The sequence below is a fragment of the Bombus vosnesenskii genome, unplaced genomic scaffold (assembly GCF_011952255.1).
Source record: "Bombus vosnesenskii isolate JDL3184/JDL3185 unplaced genomic scaffold, Bvos_JDL3184-5_v1.1 scf7180000013351, whole genome shotgun sequence".
Classification (NCBI taxonomy): domain Eukaryota; kingdom Metazoa; phylum Arthropoda; class Insecta; order Hymenoptera; family Apidae; genus Bombus; species Bombus vosnesenskii.
The window spans coordinates 504,497-530,170 of record NW_022882987.1 but is presented as its reverse complement, the minus strand read 5'-3'; the positions used below and the strand labels follow the sequence as shown (position 1 = coordinate 530,170).

Genomic DNA, 25,674 nt, shown 5'->3' with positions numbered 1-25,674 from the left:
CGATAACGCGATATTACATCAGTAAACGTGCTAATCCGGCGACCCGATCGTTGACCCCCATTTTCCCACCCTTTGCATTGCGATAGCCAGCGTATCTAGCTAAATACGAGCCTGGAAGAGAGACAGAGAACGCAAAGGGGGTAACTTGGAGGGATGGGTGTGGTCCATTGTGTCGTAACAATAGCCAGGAATGTTTCGCGGCTTCTTTTCTGTTTCTCCGTCGCTCGAATTGTAAATTCTTGGAATTCATTTCGATGTACATATACAGATATATACTTGAAGACGTGTGGAAAGAGGTGACCTTGCCAACCGTCGTAGATAACTGCACATACAATTGCAACACGTACTCGAATCGAGGAATGTTCGGCCGAAGAATTCGCGATCAATTGTTATAAGAACATCGAAAATATACGAATTTCTCATTAAGAAGGGAAGAAATTATTTTCGATGGAGGTGTAAAATGATCTTAGGATAAATAGGAGGTTATATAATAACTAGATTATTGAATTAAAGATGATATTAAAATATTGTATAGGATGTAACTCTAAGACATTTTAAAATTGTAAAATTTGTATTTTATGTGTTAATGAATAGTATGTTAATAGTATGTTAATGAATAGTAATGAATATGAGTTATATTTTACTTCTCTTGTAATTTTTAAATTTCTGTTTTGAGAGATTGTTGTGTACGTAAAATATTTACTACAGCTTCGAGATTCTCCCTCTGAGAAATTGAAATAGCTTAAAATTAATTTAAGGAATTTATTCCAGAAGTGATAGTTCAGGATAAAAATTATTGTATAAACGTATATAAATTCTACTCTCAATGTTTACATTGCTGTAATAATTAAACTTTACTATTATCGTAATAAGAAGCATTAGTTTAATACGTGGTATGGGTTCCGTCTAACAAAATAGAAGAACACGAATTACCATTTATTTCCAATTTAATTTCGTCCCCGGCATTTCTACTTCAAACCATTTTAATTCTTAAACATTACTCTATACTTAAGACTAACAAGAGAATACACCTTACAACACCATTTTTAAATATTACAATTCGCCAAAAATACCAAGAACAGAATCAATATCTATATTTATTGGCTCAAAACAATTTCTCAAAAACAATACCTTAAGATATCTTTCTATCAAAAAATACTAAGGATGTATTAAGTAAAATAATAGTAAAAAATACGAAGAAAATACACAAATGTTCTATACTCTATACCATTCTGTTCTATACTCTATACTACTCCCGTTTTATATTTTTTCCGCTAAAATAACCAAAATTTCCCTCTCGTCGGATAAATGACTCACGAACTTTTCATCGACAGCATATATAGATTATCGTGCGCATAGAGAAGCAAACTGATCCGCGAAAGAGCACAATATGGCTGGTTCGAGAGGGCGAATCGAAGGATTATGGGGAAAGTATATATTCATACGCTTTAACGAACGATTTTAAAACGATAAATGCACAGAGCCGATCCTCCTATTCGAAATCCTCCGTCCTTTACCCTCTGACACCGATCAGCGAGCGAAACATCAAAAAAAAATCTTGCGCACAACGTTTCTCTGTTTCGATCGAAATTAAAACGCAATATTATCGCTGAACGTTTCGTACTAGCGCGTTTTTCGTCAAAAGAACGATCTTTAGGACCTTGGTACTCCGCTCCCTGGGGAATTAAAACTGGGAAAACGTGTTATTTTGGATCCTTTTTTCGTTTGCGTAAATTGTGCTTAGAAATTTCTTTTGTTTTTCGAAGTTGAATTATTTCTATGCTTTGAGTGGCTGCACCGATATCGGTTTTATAGGAAAAAGGGGTTTCAGATGAGAAATTATGGGATGTTGCAGCGTGTGGTTTAAAAATTTCGAATAATTGTTTGTTTGTTAGTTGGTGCAATAAAATCGTTCATAAGAGTGATTCTATATTTGTTTTGAGCAATGTATATTGTTCGGGATGAGAGAACGAAAGTTCTGAAATATGAAAGTAAAGAAGAAATTTCTCTGGTAAGGATTATTCTATATATGACCACTTCTTTGGCAAAATTGTTTATGCGATATTAGCATAGTCTGTTCTTTTTTACAAAATACTTCTACTTATATCAATAGAATAAGGATTTATATTAGTTCAAGCGGCATCTAAATTTCAGTTAATTGGATCTTATTAATTGATAACAAAATGTTTTTATATATGCGTAAAATTGTTTCAATTCTACCACGGTGTTCAAAATAGAAGTTCGATTGCTATAGCTCTGCCAAAGTTGGAGGAAGCAGCACAAAGGGACGGAAACTTCGGCCCACAACTTTTGCAGTTTTGGATTACTGAATACGAGCTTTGATCCAATTTACAAAGAACGTCCCTTAACGTTGTAATTAACTTTCGGCATCGCGGAATACTTTCCCCGCAAACAAGTCACGTTTCGGGGCTCGTGCATCGCATTCAAATTCAACCGTATACCTAAGTGGCTGCATCGTAAAATACGAGATTGAGTTAATGTCAATGCAGAGAATAAAAAATTAACTCACAGACTTAGCTGACACTTTTCATGAAGTAATATCTAGTTATTTTCATTCAAAGAGTCAACATTTATGCATAAACTAGCTTATAAATAATTCAGTTGATTATATTGATTATTGGAATATATTAGTACAAAATTATATATTCCAATACACATATTCCAATAAGCATATTCTGATACATATATTCCAATATATGCCTTCAAAATATTTTTTCTATAATCAGCTATTCGTATCTTACAATTAAACGTTAAAATAATCATCATTGTACTTGTGCCATCGTTGTAACATATGGGAGGATTAAGATTCCTTCACACGATATACAGTATGAGAAACACAGAAAATTTGGAAATGTTCGAAAATTCATAAATCACTTGTTATGGTATCAATTAGCGGAATTTTTGCCTCATACGTATACATTTTTGTTCCTTTATATGCAACCTTAATCCTTTCGCAAGTAATGTCTATTTCCAAAATGTCCACGTCCAATTAATTATCGTTCATTGAAAAAATTACTTCCATCTTTAAATAAATTATTCCAACACGATAACTTCGTGCCACTGTATACATTCGTTCATATAAACATTTGCGCTCAACATAAAGTGCTAAAACAGAGAAAAGAAATTCAAACACGTCAATAATCAATAAATTTCAAAATCTAGAGAAGATTTGATAATCGTTCTGGAAACTCGGAGAATTACTATGTTGGATGAGGGTACGTTTTTACGCGAGGATTTTCGTGGTTCGAGTCGATTGTTCAATTCGAAAGCTCGCACGAATGATGGACGAGCCACGGCCTGTTCACGTCAGTTAAACAGGCGTGACAATGGCCACCGGTCCCCTGTCATCGAGCGTTATTACGAATAAAGGTGACACGCATTCAGGGCCCGACCGAGAAAAGAATTCATTGGAACGACCCACCGGCGTACACCCTCCGAACCATTATTAAATTATAAACGCGTTTCGACCTATCGCCGCTCCATCTAGCTCGGAACGACGGTCGCGTTTCCGTCACCGAATCATTCAGAGAATGGAAATCCCCACGGGAGACGTGGTTTTCTGTCGACGTCGGGGCGGGTCGCTTTGCACTCGTTTTTAGAAAAGTATTGTTGTGTTTTTGATATGGTAACGTTCATCGATGGTTAACTCGTGAGTGATGGGTACGTTCAGGTATTTTTGCTTTACATTTTGTATTTTGTATCGAAATCTATTCGAGAGACGTGTGTTGCGCAGATCTAACTGACTGTAGATTATATTCTATGTATTTTATGTATGTTATGTATGTTATGTCTTCGTATAACGTTGACTTATATGGCTAAAGATTTACCTGTTTTTACTTTTTTTTTTGCTCTTATACTTTACACTGTACTTTATCTATTATACCTTTTTATTATTATAGTTTACCATATTGCTATTACAGTAGAACTTTGGTTATTCGAACCGGTCAAAGGGCAAAATATTTCGAATAACAGATGAGTTCGGATAATAAAGGCTCACTTGTTATCTCACCAGCTGTTGCTACGAGTTTCAATAATAGAGGTTGACGTTCGGATACCCAAGGTTGAACAACAATTTCGACATAAATTGTCTTCAGTTATATGTCAGTTTAGACAAAACACACGGACTAAAGCTAGAAGCGCACTATTTCAGAACACGCGTTCGTATAATTGAAAATACGCTCGAGCGTATTTCGAATAATAGAGGCTCCGTTACGATTGCATACAACTGACAGTAAACAAAAGCTGGTTCGTATAAACGGGATTCGGATAAAAGAACTTCCATCGTAATTTGTATTCCTATATGTTTCATATCTTCCCAATCAATCTTCAGTTTATGCAATACGTGTGTAAGAGGTTACGAATAAATCTCGTGTCTTTAAATTGTATACTCATCTACGACTCTCATTGTACATGTACATTTCTGCATGGAAATAAGCTACATGATCGAGATCGATAATGTTTATTACGAGACAGATATACTATTCAGCTTGACTTTGTTCTCGTAGGGAACAAGAAAGAATACAGAGAACGACCGAGAGGTTCGAGATAGCGGGAAATCATAAAGCGATCGAACGGCATATAATGTGTCCAGATTGCTAATATTGGAGTGAGTAACCATCACATATATTCCATTCATCTTCTACTAAACGATGTCACTGTTCATTCGACCAGAAAAATTTATGGCTTCTCGCTTTCATAGACCTTTTGCTCGTTCTCGGATATCTCACTCTGTGGGTGAGTTCAAATAAAGAGGAGGGCATAGCGAGTTGCTTAGTTCGAGTCAGAAACTAAGTTTTTATTTTGAGGCAAAACTATATTTCATTGTACTATTTATCATATTCTAATACGTTTTTACATCTTAATAAAGCTATACGTAAGTCATACTTATACGTTTTGCAGTAATATTACTGGACTGCGTTAATGTAACATTTTTGTGTTATTTCATTGCTTGCCGTAGAACAAAAGACAGAAGGACAATAATTATCCCCAGAGCCTATCGCTATTTCGGTTACCAGTCTAATCACGCGTTAAATGACCATCGGCCTGAGATCTCACCCTTCGAAAATCGAAACCACTCCGCCCTTCCAGGCCTGTTGATTGAATACACGAACGAATCGTTGTTTCCTGATTTATTGGCCGCTTTAAGGGAGACCGTGGAACCGATTACGTGGCTATTTCGGGCGAGCAGAGAAGGGGTAAAGAAGTGGGCCGAAGGTGAGAAGCGATTGAAAAAGAGAGAGAAAGAGATTGCGAGAAGCGAAAGAGGAACGACGATGGAAACGATCGATGGAATCGTTTGAGGGGCGAATTATTTGCCCGGTGCATCGTGCCACCGAACCTGACGGTCAAAGGACTGAGGCAAAGTGAGCTCCCGGAGACTATCGACGTCAGGATATAAAGTGCCTCCGCTGCTGCTCCTGGTCCTTCAATCTCTTATCCGATATTTGGATAGTGAGTCCAGGCTTAAAATTTCATTACCGCTAAGAATCTTTATCGTACACGGAACACCAGAACCGTCGGAACCTTTGACATACTACTACACACAAGTATTACATCAATACTTGAGATTCGGTAGATTGTTTTTGGGTGGAACTAAAGGCGAAATTTAGAATGACGATGTTGTTAGAGGAAGTTCGTCGCGATTTAGTGAGCATAACAATGAACAGGATCTTCTTGCGTAATGAATGATGTTGGTAAGTTGATAAGTTGTATAAGTTGCAAGTTATGGACTTTACTTCAACAACTTTAGAATTTTTAATCAAATAGAATTATTACCTTGAAGATTCATTTTAATTCAAAAAAGTTAATTCCAGAGAAGAAAACTACACAGAAAAGTTTTATCTCTAATGAACTCGGGCTGACTTCAATTTTTTCGCGTTTCAATAACAGTTATAATATAATTGACAATGTAATTGTTACGACCGTTCGCGGAGAGGCGCGATCGCGAGGAAAACGCGTCAGCGAGAGGAGTAAATTCTCGTTACGATTCTGATAATCGACGCCACGAATCAGTCGTTCCCCTGTTTCGATTAGAAGAACAGAGGTAGTTCAAATGATTGTAACACTGAATTAACAGAGTTAATATAAACTTGTATATTAACAATATTTAAAATTATAATGAATACGTCACAAATGATTTAACGATGATACAATTAGCTTGTTACTGGAAAAGCTGGAGAAAGTTCATTATTAAACAATAATAACGTAATTTTGGTTTCCTCGTGTCACCTTAATAAACATTTCTACATTTCGATTTAATTTCCACCATAAAAATGTAAGATAAGATGAAAGAGTTGGAATCTTTCATCGATGAAATGCAAATGGTATTTGATTTCACTGCATTTTATTCTTTATCCGAGTCGATCCGAAGCCAGCCGTCAACTGTTTTAACCACGGTTAAAGAATAAAACGCCGTTTCAAAAGACAGTTAACATAATATTAATTCGCATAAAATAGTTTCATTACATGATTTTGTGTCATCGTGTCTCGATACAGATTTTCACTGAATTACGAGGATCGTGTAGAAAGTATTAATATCTATTTACGTATAGAAGCCGTATAGAATGATACGATGTGCTTATAAAAGGTCATTCATGTGCTTACAAAAGTTTCATTTATGTATTGACATAAATCATACCAAATTTTATGCCTATGTAATAGACATCGACCAAGTTCCATTTGTTTATCATGGCGACGCGAATTGAAAATACCGCGGATGACTAAATATCGTCCATCGCACTTTTACGCTTTTTGAATGCTGAAAACGTTCATTCATAAAGGAATTCACCGTCGTTACAGCAATATACAGCATTTACGGTAATAAGATTATGGTTGAACCATTCGTAAGACGGTCGAGATAAGGCCTGAATTTAATATTACTAGATGTGAACTCGTGGCAGAAGCAGCAGCATATTGAAGATATGTTGTAAAGAACTGGCCTCACGTTACGATAAATGTTCAAAGAAGGAGGGAAGGGGTAATTATAACGAAAAATATCTAGATACATGTGTATATACATATACTAAAGTTACAGACAAAAGAATTTTTTTTAAAATGCGTCTGTATCGTTGCTATGTCAAAACGAATATTACTTTCTGGGCGACCTTCGTGTAATATGATGAAAAAATTCAACAAAGAGATTAAAGAGAGCTGAAATATCTGTCATTGGAAGATCCGCATAGCGAAGCAGAAGGAACATGATGAGGTGTGCTGGACGATTGCGTATTTAGGCGGAATAGAATTTAGACGGTACGCAGAGCAATTTAGCCGGAACAATATTCGTGGCGCGGTGCTGGTCGCACTTGGGCGCAACGCCTGCGGGATACAAGCATGCGTTACAAAGCAGCTCTCAATAATTGCGCATCGACCAAATAATTTCATCTCGCTCCTGTTCAAGCGACCCATTGTTACCTCATGCTAGGAGCTGTAACGGCTCCATAATGCCTCCCCTTCTACCCCCTTAACCTGGTCCGATCCCGAGCACTTGTTCAATCACGCTCGACCGTCGCTTAATTAATCATGTAAGATCGAAGTTTATGGGTGACGTCGCTCTCGATGACCCACCCTTATCTCTGAAATTTCCTGTGATTCAGGTATATCAGCTAATTAAGAGAAAGAATGTTGGGTAAACAAGGAGTGATCAATATTGGGCTATTATTAATAACTTATTAGTATCGTTGATATCAAGTATTCGATATTAATAATTAAGTGTATTTTAAAATGATATTTATATAAGTATAAATATTTAGATGGATTTTTCATTTTATATCCGAGAAGTAATATTTTAGAAAATTTTAAATAATATTATATAGCGATGCTAACTCTACCAATTACTTTTGGAATGTAAAGTCAAAAATCGATATGGTAAGAAATTTCTGCAGACGCTATGCGGTTAGTATTATCAATAGTATACTATACTATACATATAGTATAATTCTGTAAAAATTCGAATCAATTTGATAAATACAATTTCGTTCGAACCTGTTAAAATTTTAATTCGAATGGTATCACAATCTACTATTATTCCGAGTTAAGAATATATCTATAATATTATATTTCTATCTTAACACTAGGTTTACGGACGTTTTTTATATACCTATTTCTACGAGCATCCGTCAATTTGACGAAACTTAAACGAAAATACGCATTTTCTTTAAAAAATCGATTTATTCAAATTAAGTCTTAATTGAACAACATTAGGGTTCACCTTTAAATAAATTGTTAATAAGTAAAAGGTCTTTTTTTAAAAATTATGATTGAAATGATAATAATAATATTAACGATGTAGGGTAATCATATTTATTGAGCACATTTTTTACAAATATACTGAATTTTGTTTATGCATTTTTTGCGTACGATCTTTTTTGCAATATATACAACAATTATTGTTTCTATTTTTTTTGCAGTAGGCCACTTGGCAACTTTTTCGCACTTCTGACGTTAAAGGTGACAGAAATGAAGCGTCTGATCTTTGGCAAAATATGAACTCCTTCCTGGATATTTTCGATTCGGTGCACTCTTTACATAATATCCACGCGTTTATCGCTGCCGAATCTAAAATGTTGAAAAAAACTTGAAAGGGCCATCGGAAACTCCCTGCTTTCACACTATATTTGCCATCTGGTCAATGACGTCCACACCAAACTTTGTTTTATTATAAAAAGCAATGGTTTCTGGAACACGTTTATAATTATCTTCTACTTGTATACTTGTATGTTTGGTGCTTGGAAGGAGGACTTTTACGTGAGGTTTACTTTTATACACAGTAAACGTGCAGTTTTCTGATTTATATAAATTTTAGGAAAACAATGTCATCCTGTCCTTTTTTCCCTTGAGCATCGAGTTTCATCTTTCCCCATATAAGAGAAACCATTCGAAATATATTCTGTTTGCACGTCAACTGCTAACCAAAACTTAACGCCAAATTTATGAGGCTTATTTGGTATATATTGCGTAAACCTGCATCGGACTTTCGTTGGAAATAATTGTTCATCTATTGAGATATTTTCATATGGCTTGTAACAATCCTGGCTATTATTTATAAATCTGTTCCATATTTCGGATAACAGCGCAAATTTATCTGTTTGTAATCTTTCGGAGGCTTTCAATGATCTCGCCTCATATGCGCCCCGGGCATATAGAATTCCTAGAAAACTACGCAACTCAGCAACTGTGATTGTCCAGTCTTTTTTCAAAACTCGATGCACCTCGGTTTCAGTGCAATCTTTTATGTGTTCCATTATGTGTCTATCAATTATCAATTCGAAAGCACTAGTTACACAACCCGACATAATATTTCTCTTAGCATAACCAGTAGGCTCTGCGATATCCTTCAATATCATACGAACGGGCCCCTAGATCCGCCTGCTTTCAGTTTTATTCACTGTGTCCCGTCAATTGCAATTTCAATTTCACCTATTACATTTTGGGATGTGCTTGAAATGTTCGTCTTTTCATCCTCGGAGTCAGAACTAGAAAGAATACGCATGTTACGATACACTTTCAAGAAGTGTTCCTCTTCACTATCCGAAGATCCTTCTATCTCTCCACTTTCAATGTATTCAGAGCTTTCACTGTCAGCTTCGCTTTGGCCTAATTCATACTGACTTTCTTCGGAGGTATCCTCAAAACAATCTTCATTGATGTTGACAATTTTGTTCAATATCTTATTATATCTTTTGGATTTACTCATGATTGCTAAAAAAGGGGGATTGGTCAAAATAAGAAAATACTGTGCCCACATTCAATTATCCTATTGTAAATATTTACAATAAGCGGAGACAATAATAGAAAATGTCTACAATAAATGAAACTTTTGCACATTGTCTTTAAAAAACGGATTGTTTATGAAATCAGCTAGCCCGTCAATTTGACGAGTTTCGTAGAGATAGGTATGCTACATACAGATTTCAAAAATAAGAAAGCCTAGGAAAAAATAATTGTGTGTATAAATTCTTTAGATGAAATGATTAATTTACGATGCAAAATGGTTAAAATGAATGCTATGGTTTTTTAGATATTTCATTTCGAAGTTTGAAATCCATCAAATTGACGGGTCCCGTAAACCTAGTGTTAAATCCAATTTGAGACTCGAAGATGAAAACAATCGAAGATCGAATAGCCTTGAATTCGACGCTCCATTTCCAATCTGTCACTAACTAATTAAGGTTTTATTTAAGTCGTGATTTTACAGGTAAAATGAAAGAAACGGGACAATGTTTGTTTCGAGGTCAACAGTCATTCGAAAGTGGCAAAATGAACGAGATACTTGTATGTCGTCAGTTCTTAGCTAATTGGCCTTCGATTGAAATCCTCATTAACGAATATCGATGCTTTTCCTGGCGTTTTAATTAGCTCTCTCAAAGGAAGTTCATTTGACATTTATACCGAGTTTTATTTCATAACGTCTATCGCCTGGTTTCGTTCAGCGACGCTCGGACGTTTATCGATCTACCTTATAAACGCTGTTAATTTTCAACACGAAATTTACTTTTCCTTTTCCGCGTAGACAATAATGGAGAAACTTTAAAAAAATGGCTCATAAGCAACATCTCTTCCTAATTTCGCATTGTAAAATTTTTATGTATTCTGCAAATATTAACAGAAGTTTTATGAAAACCATTGTAATTATCGAACTGCGAATTTTTATGTGCTTATGATGAATTTAATTTCATATGATATGTAAAATTGTATAAGATATTCGAACTATAATATCTTTTATAATATTTAATAAATCAAACATTTCTCTACCCAGGTTCCACCTTATAATTATACCTATGCAAATTCATATTTGAACTAAATATGGATCTACAGTTAAAATGATCTGCTTGTTAGATTATCCACTACTAATTTAATTGTTCCGCTAACTATTAAAATAATAAAAATAAAAAATCATTATTTTGATTTTAATATAATATTAATCATTATAATGATTCTTAAAGAATTTTGTTCTCCTTGTAGTTATAAACTAAAGAATGATTTCATAATAATTCAACTATCTGACTAGAAAATACATCCTTTTCTCAAAAATAGGCCCTTTTTTCTAAAAAAAAGCATTGAAATTTCAATAATTTATCAACCTTACCTCCTTTTTATTTCAATTTCAAGCAGTGCTAGAAAACACGATAAATTTGCTACTTACTTTGTACAAAACTTTTGAAGCGTACGAAGCAATTGGGAAAGTAGAGTGAAAGTTTTTATTGATAATAAATAAATAACGGCGAATCTTGTGCATTTTCATACGATTTTCTGCAAATACAGTTCTAAACTTCTGATAGTATGTAAGTTCTGATAGCAAAATAGGATAGTGGGCGCGAGTATGTGGCTCAAGAGGTATCGATACCAGAATCCTGCTGCCGTTTAATACCCGATCGAATTTACGATTCCCTTTATACCCCTTTCATCGACTATACTATCGTACATACTACTGCAGGCACGTATATTATATGTATATCAGATTTGAATCAGATCTTCTAATCATGTAAACGATAAAGAAGTAAAATCAGTGCTAACAGTCTCTATATGTAGCTAATTATATTCGTGTCGTTATCTCTATTTTAATTATTTCTTCAGAATCTACCATTTTCATACGATCTTGTATTGTTTTCATTGCATTCTTTTATAATTTTATTTTATAGAATAGTATATCTTGTTTGCAAATTTTTATTAGTTTTTATATGACAGAGTCTTTATATACGGACTATACTAAGGATATATATTAAATATATAGTTATAAACGGAAGACTATACAAACAGTTCCTTTGAAAATTTCATTCAGTTTCAGCATATATCTTGTCATATTTATAATTTAACAGTATCCGCTATTCGCCTTTTTCATTATTGTAAAAGAAATTGTTTACAGGAATAAAATTTTTTAAAGGCAATGTAGTTTACTCTTTAAACCTTGTATCTGTTTGATTTAATACTTGTAATCTCTTTTAATTTATAAACAATGACATCTTCGCAAACGCTCCGTTTTCAAATATCAGTCAGATCAAAATAATCCAAAATTAGATTTAAATCCAATTTCATCTTTCTTTTACTTTATTAAATTTAATTCAATTGAAGTTTCTACTCCCTTTAACAAGTACCGAAGTTCAGTAATTACAATCAATAAAAAATCCTAAAATATTAGAATTGTGAACTAATCCCTGGTAATTATTTTCAAAATGCATACGGAAACACTTAAACGCTTAAAGTTATCAAAGAAGTTTAAAAACTTGACGCGTTAAACGTTGTGAGGTAGGGTGTCGATGTGGGCTTCCTATCGGCCATGTCCGGTGTAATAGGACGCGGCACGCACCCCTCGAAAATTGGCACTTTTCGCGTACACTTAACTTCCACGAGTGTTTGCACGTGCATAAAGGCAAAATGAGCGAGCACTGAATCCGTCAAGTGATGGTTGCCGCTGCATATGCCACCCCTATTCGAGTCACCCTCTCCACTGTTCTCAACCACTACCTCTTTTTCCTTTTCTCTGTCTCTCTCTTTCTCTCTTCATTTCGCCATTCCTTCTCCCATTCGAAACCAACCTTTACACCCAAGCCTCCCGCGAGCGTTCGACGCGATTCTTTGTTATCAAACGACGAACAGCAGCGAAAATAAAAAACCAACCGACGTACGCTTTCCGGAACCGACCAGGTGTTGGCTTCATCGACAATGCACGCCAGTTTCGTTGTTGTGAATCGAAGTATACGCCAGTTACATGCACTTTCGCTTTTATTTACCTTCTGCTCCTATCCTGTTCGTTTTCACTCTGCGCTACGCGTTCGTCTCTGTCACCGATTATGCTCGCCTCTGTATAATCTTCCTTTGATGCGCGGTCCAACCTTATTGACATAAAAATATCAATGTTTACCCCTCGTGGTATAGTTACGCGTGCTCTTAGGGTGGCGTGTCACGTGGCCGGACATCGTGATTCCGGCACTGTTCATCGAATTTTCATGCATTTGAATACATAAGAGGGTTGTCGGAGATTGCGAGGGGCAGCAGAGATTCTATGGTTACGCGTGATTGATGCGATTTGGAGATAAGGAGAATTGTGTTTAAGCAGGGTCGAATGTAAGGGCGGTTTTGTTCGGATTTCTCAGTAAGGAGAATGTAGTAGCATTCGTGTATGTACTTAGTTGGATTCGCAGGGGTTCGTCGTTTGTGCCAGTGTGTATTTTGAACCCGTTAAGTTTAAGCTGATCTATGATAGTGATTTAATTCTATAGTGATATGCTCACGCACACACACACGCATGCATGTATATTCTATATTATGAATAAAATGTATATTCTGGATAATATTGGACGAACTGGAATTGTAAAATATTGATTAACATCAATATGGAATGTAGAAACTTTTAATTTTTTTTAATTTAGTTCCCAAAATGAAATTGCTAATCAATACAGGTAACATGCATGTAATTCAATTTAATTCAATTCTGTAATGAATTTTAATTAAGTAAATACAATAATTGATTAGCCAGATAGATGAACTATTCATAGCTAGTGTCATGAATTAATTCGTCTTTTCGCTAATATTGATTCAGACGAAAAACCATTCGTTATATGTTATAAATCGTTTATTAGTATACGAGGAGTATTTACCATGGTAGAGACAATAAAGATTATATCAGCTATAAACGCATTAATACATCGGAGGCACAGTGACAATACAATTGAAATGTAGAATATTATTTCACTTCACCTGGTCGAAAAGTGAATAATCGCCTGATCTAGAAATGATATTTAAAGTACTATTTATTCAAGTGTCTAAGGAATGAAATATTGGAAAATTACATTGTTCGTAATATCAAGTGAATCGACGTGATACGAAGTTTCATGGTACTGGAGGATGTTCGAGTGATCGATTGCGTCGATACGTTCTTGCGGTTTCATTGAAGAGCGAATCCTTTTCTATTCTTTCCTTTCCTCTCGGTTTGTTTCTTTGTCAATAGCTAGAAGAGACTTGGAGAGGAAATTCACCACGTCGTTCCTTCTTCCTTTTTTATCTGATTTCGCTCTTTGTCGAATATTTCGTTCGCCGAAGCATTCCTTTAATGTTCTGGCGGACGAAATGTATAGAGCGGATTTCGCTCGAATTTCATTGATTTCGTTTGATAAAGTTAAATGCAGCATTTCATCTATGTCATAATCGAACTGCATGCAGATTTATGTTTTTGTGATTGAAAATAAAATGAATTATTAAATGAATCATTTAAATGAAACAAATAAAGGAAATTTTGTACGTTATTACGGATATTATCTTTTTGATGTTCTATTTATTTTTTTTTTTTTACACAACATTAATTTTCGATTGTTTCGTTCTAATTCGTATATTGTATTTTATGCGATGAACGTCGTAAATTTATGGAATATATCGTTTAATATGTAGGACTAGAAAAGTAGAAATTAAAATTATATAACTTAAAATCGAGTAGTCTCTTCATTTCAAATCTAACTTAATTATTCTAGTCACCTGTAATCAAATGATATTAATTAATAATAAATTTTCAATCGATACTTTTCAGTAGCGTTTTATAATCTTTCATAAATTTCCTCATCTATTTTGATTCATACTTCCTCTATTTTATCCTTACGAGTATTAAAAATGAGTTTCCGAGATAATAAATATTAAAAGACTGTATCTTGAACATTACTGTGAAGAATGATACATATCGTCGTGTCATTCGTGGTTGCTGAGCTTGGTAAACGTAAGATAGAAGGAAGTAAAGATAACCTTCGCATCTCGTAAAAAGCTTCTATAAGCAGAATTTATTACGAAGTTTTTATACGACAGGCAAGTATGCATCAAGTATTTATCTTGATATTACAAACCCGCCGCGCCATATCACTGGGATTGTTCTTTATGGCGTTGCACCATGAAACACGTACCTACATATATTAGTTATTAGTTATTACTCTGTACCATCTCGAACATTTCAATTTTTCACGAATCCAGAATCTAGCATGATCATCAATTATCTAGCATGACATACAAGCGCTGAGAATTCAGAACGGAACACCTTAATATTTCTCGAATCAAGAGATTCCTTTATAAAACTTTCTTACTTCAAAGTAAATAGATCAAGGATAGATCCTAGACCTCGTGGCACTTAAAGCTATTTCATTATTGAATGGAACCCTTCACGAGTAAATCAAACTCGAAGAGGGTTGTCATAATTCGTGAGTTCAAATGTATACGATAGAAATGTTCGGCGTTGAAGCAAATAAATCAAACATGGTTAAATACTTCGTGGATTATAATCTGTCGAATAAAAATCCTATATCGAATCACAAAGAGCAAGAAAGGTATTTCATAAATTAAACTGAAGATTTATATTTTCAAGAGAGACGTTTACTTATTCAACTACTTGTATGAATAATACAGAAAGAATCTTAGTGTGCTTCCAGACAGTAAGATTGTTGATAGAGATTCGTGTTGACGCAAAGAGGTCGAAAATGGTTTTAATATCATCGTAAATGTAAAAGCTGTTTATGATCTTTTTAAATTATCAACAGAATTTAAATTTTGGTTTCTACGAAGTAAACACGAAAAATAAGAATGGAACAAATTTACAAAGAAAATAAATATGTATATTAGAGTTATAATTGGTGCATTCAAAGTATTGACAAAACTCGCTTACTCCAGATATAACATCATAATGTACTAACGATATAGCGAAGATATGACTGAATGTAGGAATTTACAGTTCTTATAAAAACAATCCAACGTTTGAACATATAAATCGTACGTTATATATTACAATAATCATACGTTAAAATATATAAATATATATTATTATAACAATAAAATGATAATATACATGTACATTGGACGAATATCTATGTGCTAGTACCAATACTAAAAAAAAATTCACTTACCATTAATTTTATAATATTAACAGATCGTATATAGATTTAACAGAAAGAGATGTTTAACAAAGTCATCCTCAACCAATTACCTACAGAAAAATTTTAATTATCTTCCTGATTAAACGATCTTATACAGAAACATTCTAATTCAACATTCTTGTTGCAGATAATTAGAATCTCAAAACCTGTCGTTTCCTCGTCTTCCAACGAAACGAATCTCGTTGCTCGGAAGCGCGCGTAAACCCAGAAGGCGACGTTGAAATTTTCCAAATACCCATTCGGAACTGCTTACTGTTATTAGGAATTTCCTTGTCTCATTACAGACGCATGCTTAAACACCTCTCGGTTTCCTCGAGCCATTCCGATGAAATCAAGGCGCAGCTTGTCCCCGCAGCACCCATTCGCATCGTTGTCTTCGACTAATCCCTTCAACCCGCCCTCTCTCTTTCTCTCTCTCTCTGTCTGTTTCTCTTACTCACTCACTCCGTTCATCGATGTCTCATGGCCTCGCAACTTACCTTGTAGCTGCACTTAGAATCTCAATGCCGCCTGATATTCGGGGAATTAGGAAACTCTTGGGCCCGTAACTCTATTGGAGTGCATTCGAATTCGCGCATTCCAACCCCGGCTCCCTTCCAAACCGTGTCTCTCCACCCCTTGTCGCGTTTCACGCGCGCGTGTATACACGCCGATGCGTTGCATTCGTGCTCGAAAAGCTTAGCACGCGTGTCATGAACAGCTCTCTCGCGTTGATTTTCCACTAATTTCTGCTGGTCCTTTCCAAACTTCCAGCTCTATGCCGTACAGATAAGATCTTCTATCCTTCCAGAAACACTCTAAAAAATCAATACTTTCCCAGTTTACACTAACAGTTAAAAATAACTCCAAAAGTAAGAATATATAAAAATTACAAGTTCGAATATATAAATATAACAAAAGTTTATTTCTTCGCTATTCAAATATCTGGTGGAATTGCGTCTATACAGGATATTACGTATGGTTTGAATATTTCTACATAGTACGTGTATGAATATTGACACTCTAGTTATTAATGTCGATAGAGGAGCTAATTAATCTTTTAACAGTGACCAAGTGTATTGAGTTCCTATGAATGAATAATCTGTTCGCGGCCGAGTCGAAATTCACGATGGAATGTTATTCGAGGGTATTGTAATTCTTTTGAATGCCCAATGATATTGAGCCAGCTTTGTGTGTTCATTTTGACACGAATGTAGTTAAGGGCATATTTATCGAGCGAGCTTTATTGGATTTAACCCTTCAGTTGCAAATCGTGTACTTGTGTATATACGTATCAGTGTGCGACCCAATGAGTTTGTTTCTCTCATTTTGTGTGCTGCACGGATTCGCTTGAATTTTACAATTAGGGGTTGCATATGAGTTCTATTTAGTTCGACGCTCGCTGTATGGAATGTACTTGTTCTACTGGTGACACATACATCACGTTTCGAAGAGTAGAAAGTGGAATGAAAAAGCGCTCTTATGAAAATGTTGTTTAAGCGAGAAATATTGGAGGAATTAAAAGTTTCATTGGTACAATATATACATCATAATATTTACCTACATAATATTTTAAATATCGAAATGCTCATGCTAAAGTTTTTAGTGTTCGAGTTTAAATATCTGAGTACTTCAATTAAAAAATGTACTCTTTTAAGTATCAATTTAAATATTTATATTGAAAACTTCAAATTCAATCATTTGAATCCAAGAATTCGAAATTTAAAGACTTGTAATTGAATAATTGAACCCTAAATTCGAATTATGAATATTTATACCAAAACTTTTGAATGTGAATATTTAAAAAGAAATTGTAGTTAATTTTCTTTTAATTTAAAAAATCCACTGTGAACGTTCAAATATTTAGGTTCGGTTCGACAAAAGAATGACAAGCATACTGCGCTCTGATTTCGCGAACGTTTGTTCAGAGATCCAGAATAAAACCGGCGAAATGATCAAAGCGTTTAGTAGCTCGACTCGGAGAATATGCTTGAATAGTACGATAAAGCGGAATTGACGGCGGATTGGAAGCATAATCGAAAGATTTCAAACGCATAGTCACAGCTAAAAACAAGACCATTTAAAGTTAACTCGAGACATTTCTTCCGTTATTCACAATTAACCGTAACAGACAGTATTATCTTGGCATCGAATCTTTCCGGATATCTATATAATATTCTAAAATGATTAAAAATTTTGTATAATTTTTAAGGAGCGTTCAGACGATTAATAATGTTGTCAATATTGTTCTCAATATTTAAGGTTCTGAACATTATCGTATGTCAAAGACGCTATAGACGATAGATATGTACTGCCAATACAGTGTTGTGAACCGTAAATATTGACAATAATATTGATCGTCTGAGCGCTTCTTTTCAGCGATTCTTCTAAATGATCATTTCTTTCTTCAAAGTGTACGCAAAGACTATAAATAAAACAAAGACGGTGATGTTCTATAAACTTCAAATATATTCTAAAATGACTAACAATTTGGTGTTTAATATTAGGTAAAAAGATATGTTTCCTGAATTGAAATTTCTCTTCTGGTTTCACGAAAATAATTATTAAAATAAATGAAATATGAATAAAGCAAAAACTGATGTTTAACAAACTTTCAGCGTACTATTTTATGAAACGTATAATTGTAACCATATAGACTCGCAGAGACGTGTGAATATCGCCCAGAATGTATACAGGTAAATTCTATGAAAGTACTTTTTTTTAAAAGAGAGAATTCCATTTTTATAGAACAGATATGCAAACTAAAACATCAAATATTTTTTCATCTACTTCGCTCGATTTATGAATATTGCCTCTTGAGCAAATATCAAACGAGAAGTTAATGTTTTTCCTCTCCAATTTGTGAAATTCCAAGTAATCAAACAATCTACATATCAATATACAAAAATGCGTGTATATTTTTGAAATATCCCTGAAACAAGTTCAATTTTTACAAAAATTGATGCACATCAAGCAGCAATTAAAGCAGCAATTTTTGTTTCAATCCGAACTCTATTTTATCTCTTTAAATTGAAGTTAAATATTCCATACAAAGATCGAAGCAAATCCTCTAGAAGATAATTTTTATAACACTCTACATTGTTAAATTAAAATAATAATCAATCACGAGTCAATACATGAAAATTTATTCCTGCGAGGCATTTAGTTTCTATAAAAATCAACGCAACGGTGTTTATAGTTCCCGTTTCATCTATTTGAATGAAAAATCGGGGACAGATGAAACAGAGACTAGTTGGTTAAACGTTTTAAGTTAAGGAAGTGTCCCAAGGAAAACATAATCGATCCTGTACACTAACATAATAACCATTGTTCAAGAATCACCTGAAAGCTGTTGTGTTTCTGTGCAACAACACGACTCACACAGGCGAGCCTTGATCCGACAGATAGTTATCAGCTATTTTGTCGCAACGATGACCATAAATTACGTTAAGTTACTTTTACGATGCGCCGATAGTTATTAAATATCGAAGTGCACCTAGCTTCGAAGCCTTGTCTCTTCTGCTAATTTGTAACGAGATTCTTGTCGAGGCTCCAGTGCCATTATAGCGTTCGATACTAATAGATAGTCGTACTTAAGTATGCTGATATATACTTGTAAACTACACTGGTATGTATATCTGCATAAATGGAAGGATATTTGTATACGTCAGAAGAGTGTTTAAGGAAAAATTCGTAGCATTTTCAAATTAAAAGATCCTGGAATGTACGTTGTAAAAGTTATTTGCATACATGACACAATTTTTAAAAGAATTCGTTGTATATTGAAGCTAAAGTATGGAATTTCGATATGCATCATCGAAGAGAGATCGCTTGTACATTTCATACGTTTCTATTGGTAATTTAATAGCGAGTACTAAATCGGTATTAGATTATGAATAATTCAATGTTTCTTGATATGTATTTGTAGCGGTGAGCGCGTAAACGGAGAAATTAAATACACCTTAACTTGCTTTGTAATTACTGTAATTGTTACGAAGTACAAATTTTCATATTATTCACATTTTCAATGTGATGGCAAGAACTGCGAAATCTCGAATGAGTTGGCTGTACATGCTTTCGGTGCTTTTGATGGTAAAGCAACCCTCAAAAGGATTTGAGTACATAACCCTTTGTTTCCGAGAAATTAATCGAGAAATTATATTCTCGGTGCAGCAATTCTATGTGTTTCAAATATTTGTATTACTAGCTTCATCCGTAAAGTGTAAGAATATGCAGAAGTACTATAACAAGTAAAAATAGTCAAAGATTTATCACAATAAATTGTAAAACGTTAACATCAAAAAATAACATAATATTGTACTAATATTAAAAGAATTTACAAAGTAAGAAGTAAAAAAATTATTGGTTTGTCGGAAATAGAAGACCACACACTCAAATTATTTTGATTAACTGTTTTACCATCGATTTAAAGCATCGAATACACATACGGCCAACTTCTTTGAGATTTCGTGGTTCTTGCCATCTCCTTGTTAGTAAAAAATTAAAGTACAGTAAAATACAACACAATGAAGTATATAAATACGATCTCATTAAATACCCACGCTTATTAATGTACCGAGTAATTAACCGTTTATGAAGGTACACATATGTTTGCAACGTATCGTAACTTCTGCATAAATGTTTAGATTGTTTTCAAATATTGCCAGTAATGTACAGTCATGACAGTCGCTGTACGTATCGATCAAAATCTTAATTAAACTTCCATTGAATTGAACCCAAGTGAAACTCGAGATGGCTCGACTTACACACTTGATATCGCATTATACAGAGTACACGTTAATCGTACGCAAAGTTTTAGCCAAATCAGTGACCCGTACATCGTGTGCCTTCGCGAGGCAACACGACTCCAAGGTACACTTCCTTCCATCCTTAACATCGCTACCTACGTTAATTCCTTTCGTGGCAACCCATGCATTTCGTATCCAAGTCTACATCTGCATCTGGAACGTTTCTCGACCAAATATTTGAAGAGACATCGGCGGGGAACCGGCGCGGCGGTCAATCGCTAATGGCCGTCGCGTATTCGACGATCGATAAAGTTAAAGTTTAACGCCGGATGTATGACGCTTAATAATTATCAGCGGCTCTCGCGCGCCCATTAATCGCGGCTTACAAGCCCGTGCTATTGCTCGTCTGCGATTAACGATATCGACATCGATGTATATCTAATTGTATGCGGTTTTGTTTCCACGTTAGAGAGATCGAATTTGATTTTAACCTGACAACAATGTGGTGGGATGCGATGTATGTGTATCCCTGTTTACAAGTTTTAGGACATTTCCGAAGATAAAAATAAAATTAAAAAATATGTAATCATCAGAAATTTGTTGGAACATCTGAGATCGTTATTTCGTTTGAAACATTGAAATGTAAGTAATCTATGCGCGCATTTTACATTATAATATAAAAATCTTGTCAATCTTATAAATAATGTAGTGAAACTTTCCATTTTAGTTTTTTGATATTCGTGTCGTTAGATTTCATACTGCATTTATCGTTTTTTGATCGAATACACTTTATGAATGCCTGTACAAGTTATTTATATGCTAGCACATTTATTTGATGGTAGATTTCTTTGAAATTCCTATCGAATTCATCTAAAACTTTCTCGTTTAGATTTTAAGTACAGAGTTTTGAATATCAATATATAATCGTTGATTATCTTACTATAACTACTGTTAATAATTTTTATAAATTTTATGCCGTTCGTGCCCGATGAATATTTGAATAACAGAGATTTGGATTAGGTTTAACTACTGTAATGATTTATGATAATCTATTACGGGGATAAAATACATTTTCATATGATTATTAAAATAGTATTAATAATTAGTAATAATTACCACATGACATTGTTGTCAGTTGTTAATTTATTCGTCATTTGATTATTAATTAATCAAACGTGGCTTACACGAATGCAATGGACCGAACAAATGCATGATGGCATATTAATGTAGTCATGGGGATAAGAAAAAACGTGAGTATAATAATTAGAGAATATGAGTAGTATAGGTATTATATAACATTCGGTTAATTATTACATATTTCACAACTGACGGTTTGAATATTTGAAACTCTGAAATTTTTAAATTTTGCGCTTGTAATTTGAAAACTTTGTTACACCACGAGGCTTATCACAGGCCGTATTTTCTAACCATCGCTCGCGGTCCTACAGTGTCGCAGGCAGATCGTCTTATCTGCCTGCCGGATCATATACAATGTATCGACGAGAGCATAGTTGTCCCCAAACAGCGAGCTCTAGAAACGTCGATTTTTGTCCGTTACATTTTTCAAACAAGAAGAGACATACGTGATCATAGGCGCGAGCGGTGGCGTGACCCGAGCATAGTGGGGGTCATCTTCCAATGAGACAAAGAAATCATCGAAAGGCGATCAATTCCTTCTGACGAGTCAAACGTGACACATCGAAAAATCTGACGAGCAAAATCAAATAGTCTAACGAATTCATCTAGAGATATCGTAAAGTCGAGTCAACTTTCTGTAACATATTCATCATATTATTGTAAAATATATTATTCTATGTTCACCTGTTAATACAGTGTTACATTCATTAAACCACCTCTGTTATCTTAACCGAAACAGAGGAACGACTATTTCGCGGCGTCGATTAACATAATCGTAGCGAGAATTTACGCTTCTCGCTGACGCGTTTTCCTAGCGACCGTGTAACGTCAATTCATATCAGAGACCAGGCCACACACCACGGACAGGATGGCACCCAGATGTCTGCATATCCTTGGCGCGCACCCTCAATAGTCTTAAGTGCCCACCAGGGGGGCCTTGGCATTTTTATAGTCAAGGTCCTTCGGACCAAGCGAGTATTTCCTGTCTTAAATTTCCCTTTACGTTTATTGTCTACCACGTGTTAGCTTAGAAAGTTGGTTTTCTCCACATCTGGTATGTTCCGTTGGCAACTTTCTCGCGAGGGCGGCTAAAACCCTTCCTGGTCCACCAACCGTCCTATTATCCAATCGGAGATGGTGTCTACTGCCCTCACTTCCTTAACCAAAATTGTCATCAACAAATCCGATAGTCCCGTGTCCTTAGACACACCCACCCCTAGCTTTCCTCAGACACAGTATCGTCAGTAAAACTTCACTTATTCTGTATCCTTAGAATAGTCAACATATCTATGTCGGTCTCTTATAAGTCGCGTACTTAATGTATTGTTGTAACTAAGTCTTACATAACGTGGTTGGAGTGAATTGTGATTTATGTTAATTCAGTGCGTGTTACATTGTGATTGGTGAATTCATAATAAAGGTTGATTAAAACCAAGTAAATAGTTGTGTTACGACTCGACTATATTTTATTTTCACCGACCAACCCAAAAATTACGTGACAACCGCGTCTCTCCGCGAACGGTCGTAACAAACTTGAAAATTTGAATTTCCATATCAATGGATATGTATTATGTATTTAAGTGTGAGAGAAATTAAAAAACACGTACAAATTCATAAATCTAAGAACATAATTACTATTTCGTTCACATAAACAGAAAAAACAGAAAAACATAACTTTCATTTAAAAATTACTAACTGCAAATTTATCATCTATACAAACAACATTACACATTTTACTTAAGTCTCATTCGATGGCATTACAACGCCTCACATCTTTCATCTCTTACATTTCGTTACTACAATTATCTTCAAGGTTCTCGATATATGTGGATCGTTAAGGCCAATTCTACTTACTATTGCCACTTGAAATAGCAACCTCATAAAACGTTACGCACTTTCGAGCGTACGATTTTTAATTAAAACGCTTGACTACGTTTTGAACTCGAGAACTGCCCGAGATGGTTAACAGAATTACCAAGAAACAGAATGCCGCTTCTGAATATCAACTTCTCGTCGAATTGGAAATTTACCTAACCCCGTTAACTTTACTTTGAAAGTCCTGCTGCCGTTGCTGCTGATACTTTCGCCTCGCATCTTGCAGTAACAAATTAACCCCTTTCGCGATTCGTACGCCTATTCGCCAAAAGATAACCATCGAGCGAACAAGAAAAATGAGCTCAGTGGATATCTTCTTATAATGTGACGTCGTCATACCGTTGTTTAATTCTGTTTCAATATATCGTTTCGTTTAACGGAACTGTTCGATGTTTCAAACAGCGTTTTAAAACTCGATTTTTCCGTCATATTTCTATACTTCATAAAATAATAAGTACTCGTATATTTCGATTAAATGGAGAAAATGTAGCTTGCGCATAATGTTAATGTTTTTCGAAGGGAATTCGCAGAGAAACGGTGAATTGGAATATCAATCTTGTTCGATGTCCGACGATTTTATTCGTTAAGTCTGTATTAATTGAAATTGGATGAGAATGTAAGTTTATGTATACTGTTGGGAGAAATAATTGTATAAATACTATTTTACGTATAATATTGAGTCCTGGTCGTATATGTGATTATAAGTTATATTGTTATTTAAAGAAAATATATATGTATTTAAGGATCACGCAACTTTATTAGTTGCTAAACTACATACATTTTTTAACAAAACTGTGTCCGAAATTTTACGTCAAAGAAAAGGGGAAACAAAATTTCATATGTATCAATCTATTAGTTCTTTCAAACAAACCGCAATTATGGCACATAATTCGTAGGTCAATACACATGAAATATTGTTTCGTTTCTTATTTCACGCGAAAACTGAAACATACGAAAACTACAGGAGAAAAAGGTCTTTTATAGAAAAGCAATTTGTAAATTCAATAAGTCGTCAACGATTTAATCGTGTATTTAGGTAATGGAATCAAGATACTTGCAAATTCTCATGTCAAATCGTTGCGTGAAATTCTCAATCAACTTAACTTCCGAGAAACTCAAACATTGCAACAAGCTGATAATACGAGAAGAGTGAGAGGAGGGATGTTCATGAAACGTTGGAACAAAGCGCAATATACATAAAGACACAGTCGAAACCTAAAGAATCACAAATATGTCATCTAGTCATCATGAGATTTAAAACATTTCCGGGTTGAATTCTTTGTGAACGATATTAGAAATATTATATGTATATATTATTATATACAATATTATTATATATTATATACAAATATTATATTAGAAAGATCAGGGCATGTAGATATGCTAATGTAATATCTGTTCGAGCTGATTTCCTTATACAACTTTAAATAGTTATTTACGTATTGTATGCATACAGTTGTATGTAGTGGCGGACTCCTTAGTAAGGCTCTCACCTAGCAGACCTATACCTTAGACACAACGAGAGAAGACAGAAAGAGTGAGTGTTTCGTCCAAGATCTGCTAGTGGCATACAGTTGTATGTATATACTATGTATGTATACTGTTTTGTTCTATTCGTAACCTAATTTTTGTAACTTCGTAACACCTATATTTATTTCCTTTTGCTGCTTTATAGGATTAACGCCCATTGATAGATAGATAAATAAATAAATAAACAAACAAATAAAACTATAAAAATACCAAACAAGTCGGCAATGAGAAACTCTGATTCATCGATGCTCGTCTATTAGTCGCCTCCGGTAGTCGTATTCCAACATTTCAAATCTTCCGACCTTTGTACGAAGATGCACGAAAGAGATCAAGAAGACTGGAAGAATTTTACATTTAATACCCGACACTAAACTCTTAAAGCAGGAAGAAAGGGTCGCTTTGTCGCGGAACATGTCCCAGCTGGTCGTTGGTGCTTTCGCGAGTACGATATCTAGGAGAAACGTTCCGGATACCGGCGTCACTGA

The 25,674-nt window shown here is 34.6% G+C and overlaps 2 protein-coding genes across 5 annotated transcripts in view; one reads left to right on the top strand and one right to left on the bottom strand.

Annotated features, from left to right (window-relative positions):
- Positions 1 to 25,674, top strand: part of LOC117236652 (hemicentin-2-like) — a 574,361-nt gene that overhangs the window by 318,766 nt on the left and 229,921 nt on the right. The window lies entirely within an intron of this gene.
- Positions 8,777 to 9,826, bottom strand: LOC117236653. Its single transcript, XM_033499784.1, is given in 3 exon segments — positions 8,777 to 9,373; positions 9,376 to 9,717; positions 9,790 to 9,826. Coding segments are annotated over 2 exon segments (879 nt in total). The 5' UTR covers positions 9,713 to 9,717; positions 9,790 to 9,826; the 3' UTR covers positions 8,777 to 8,831.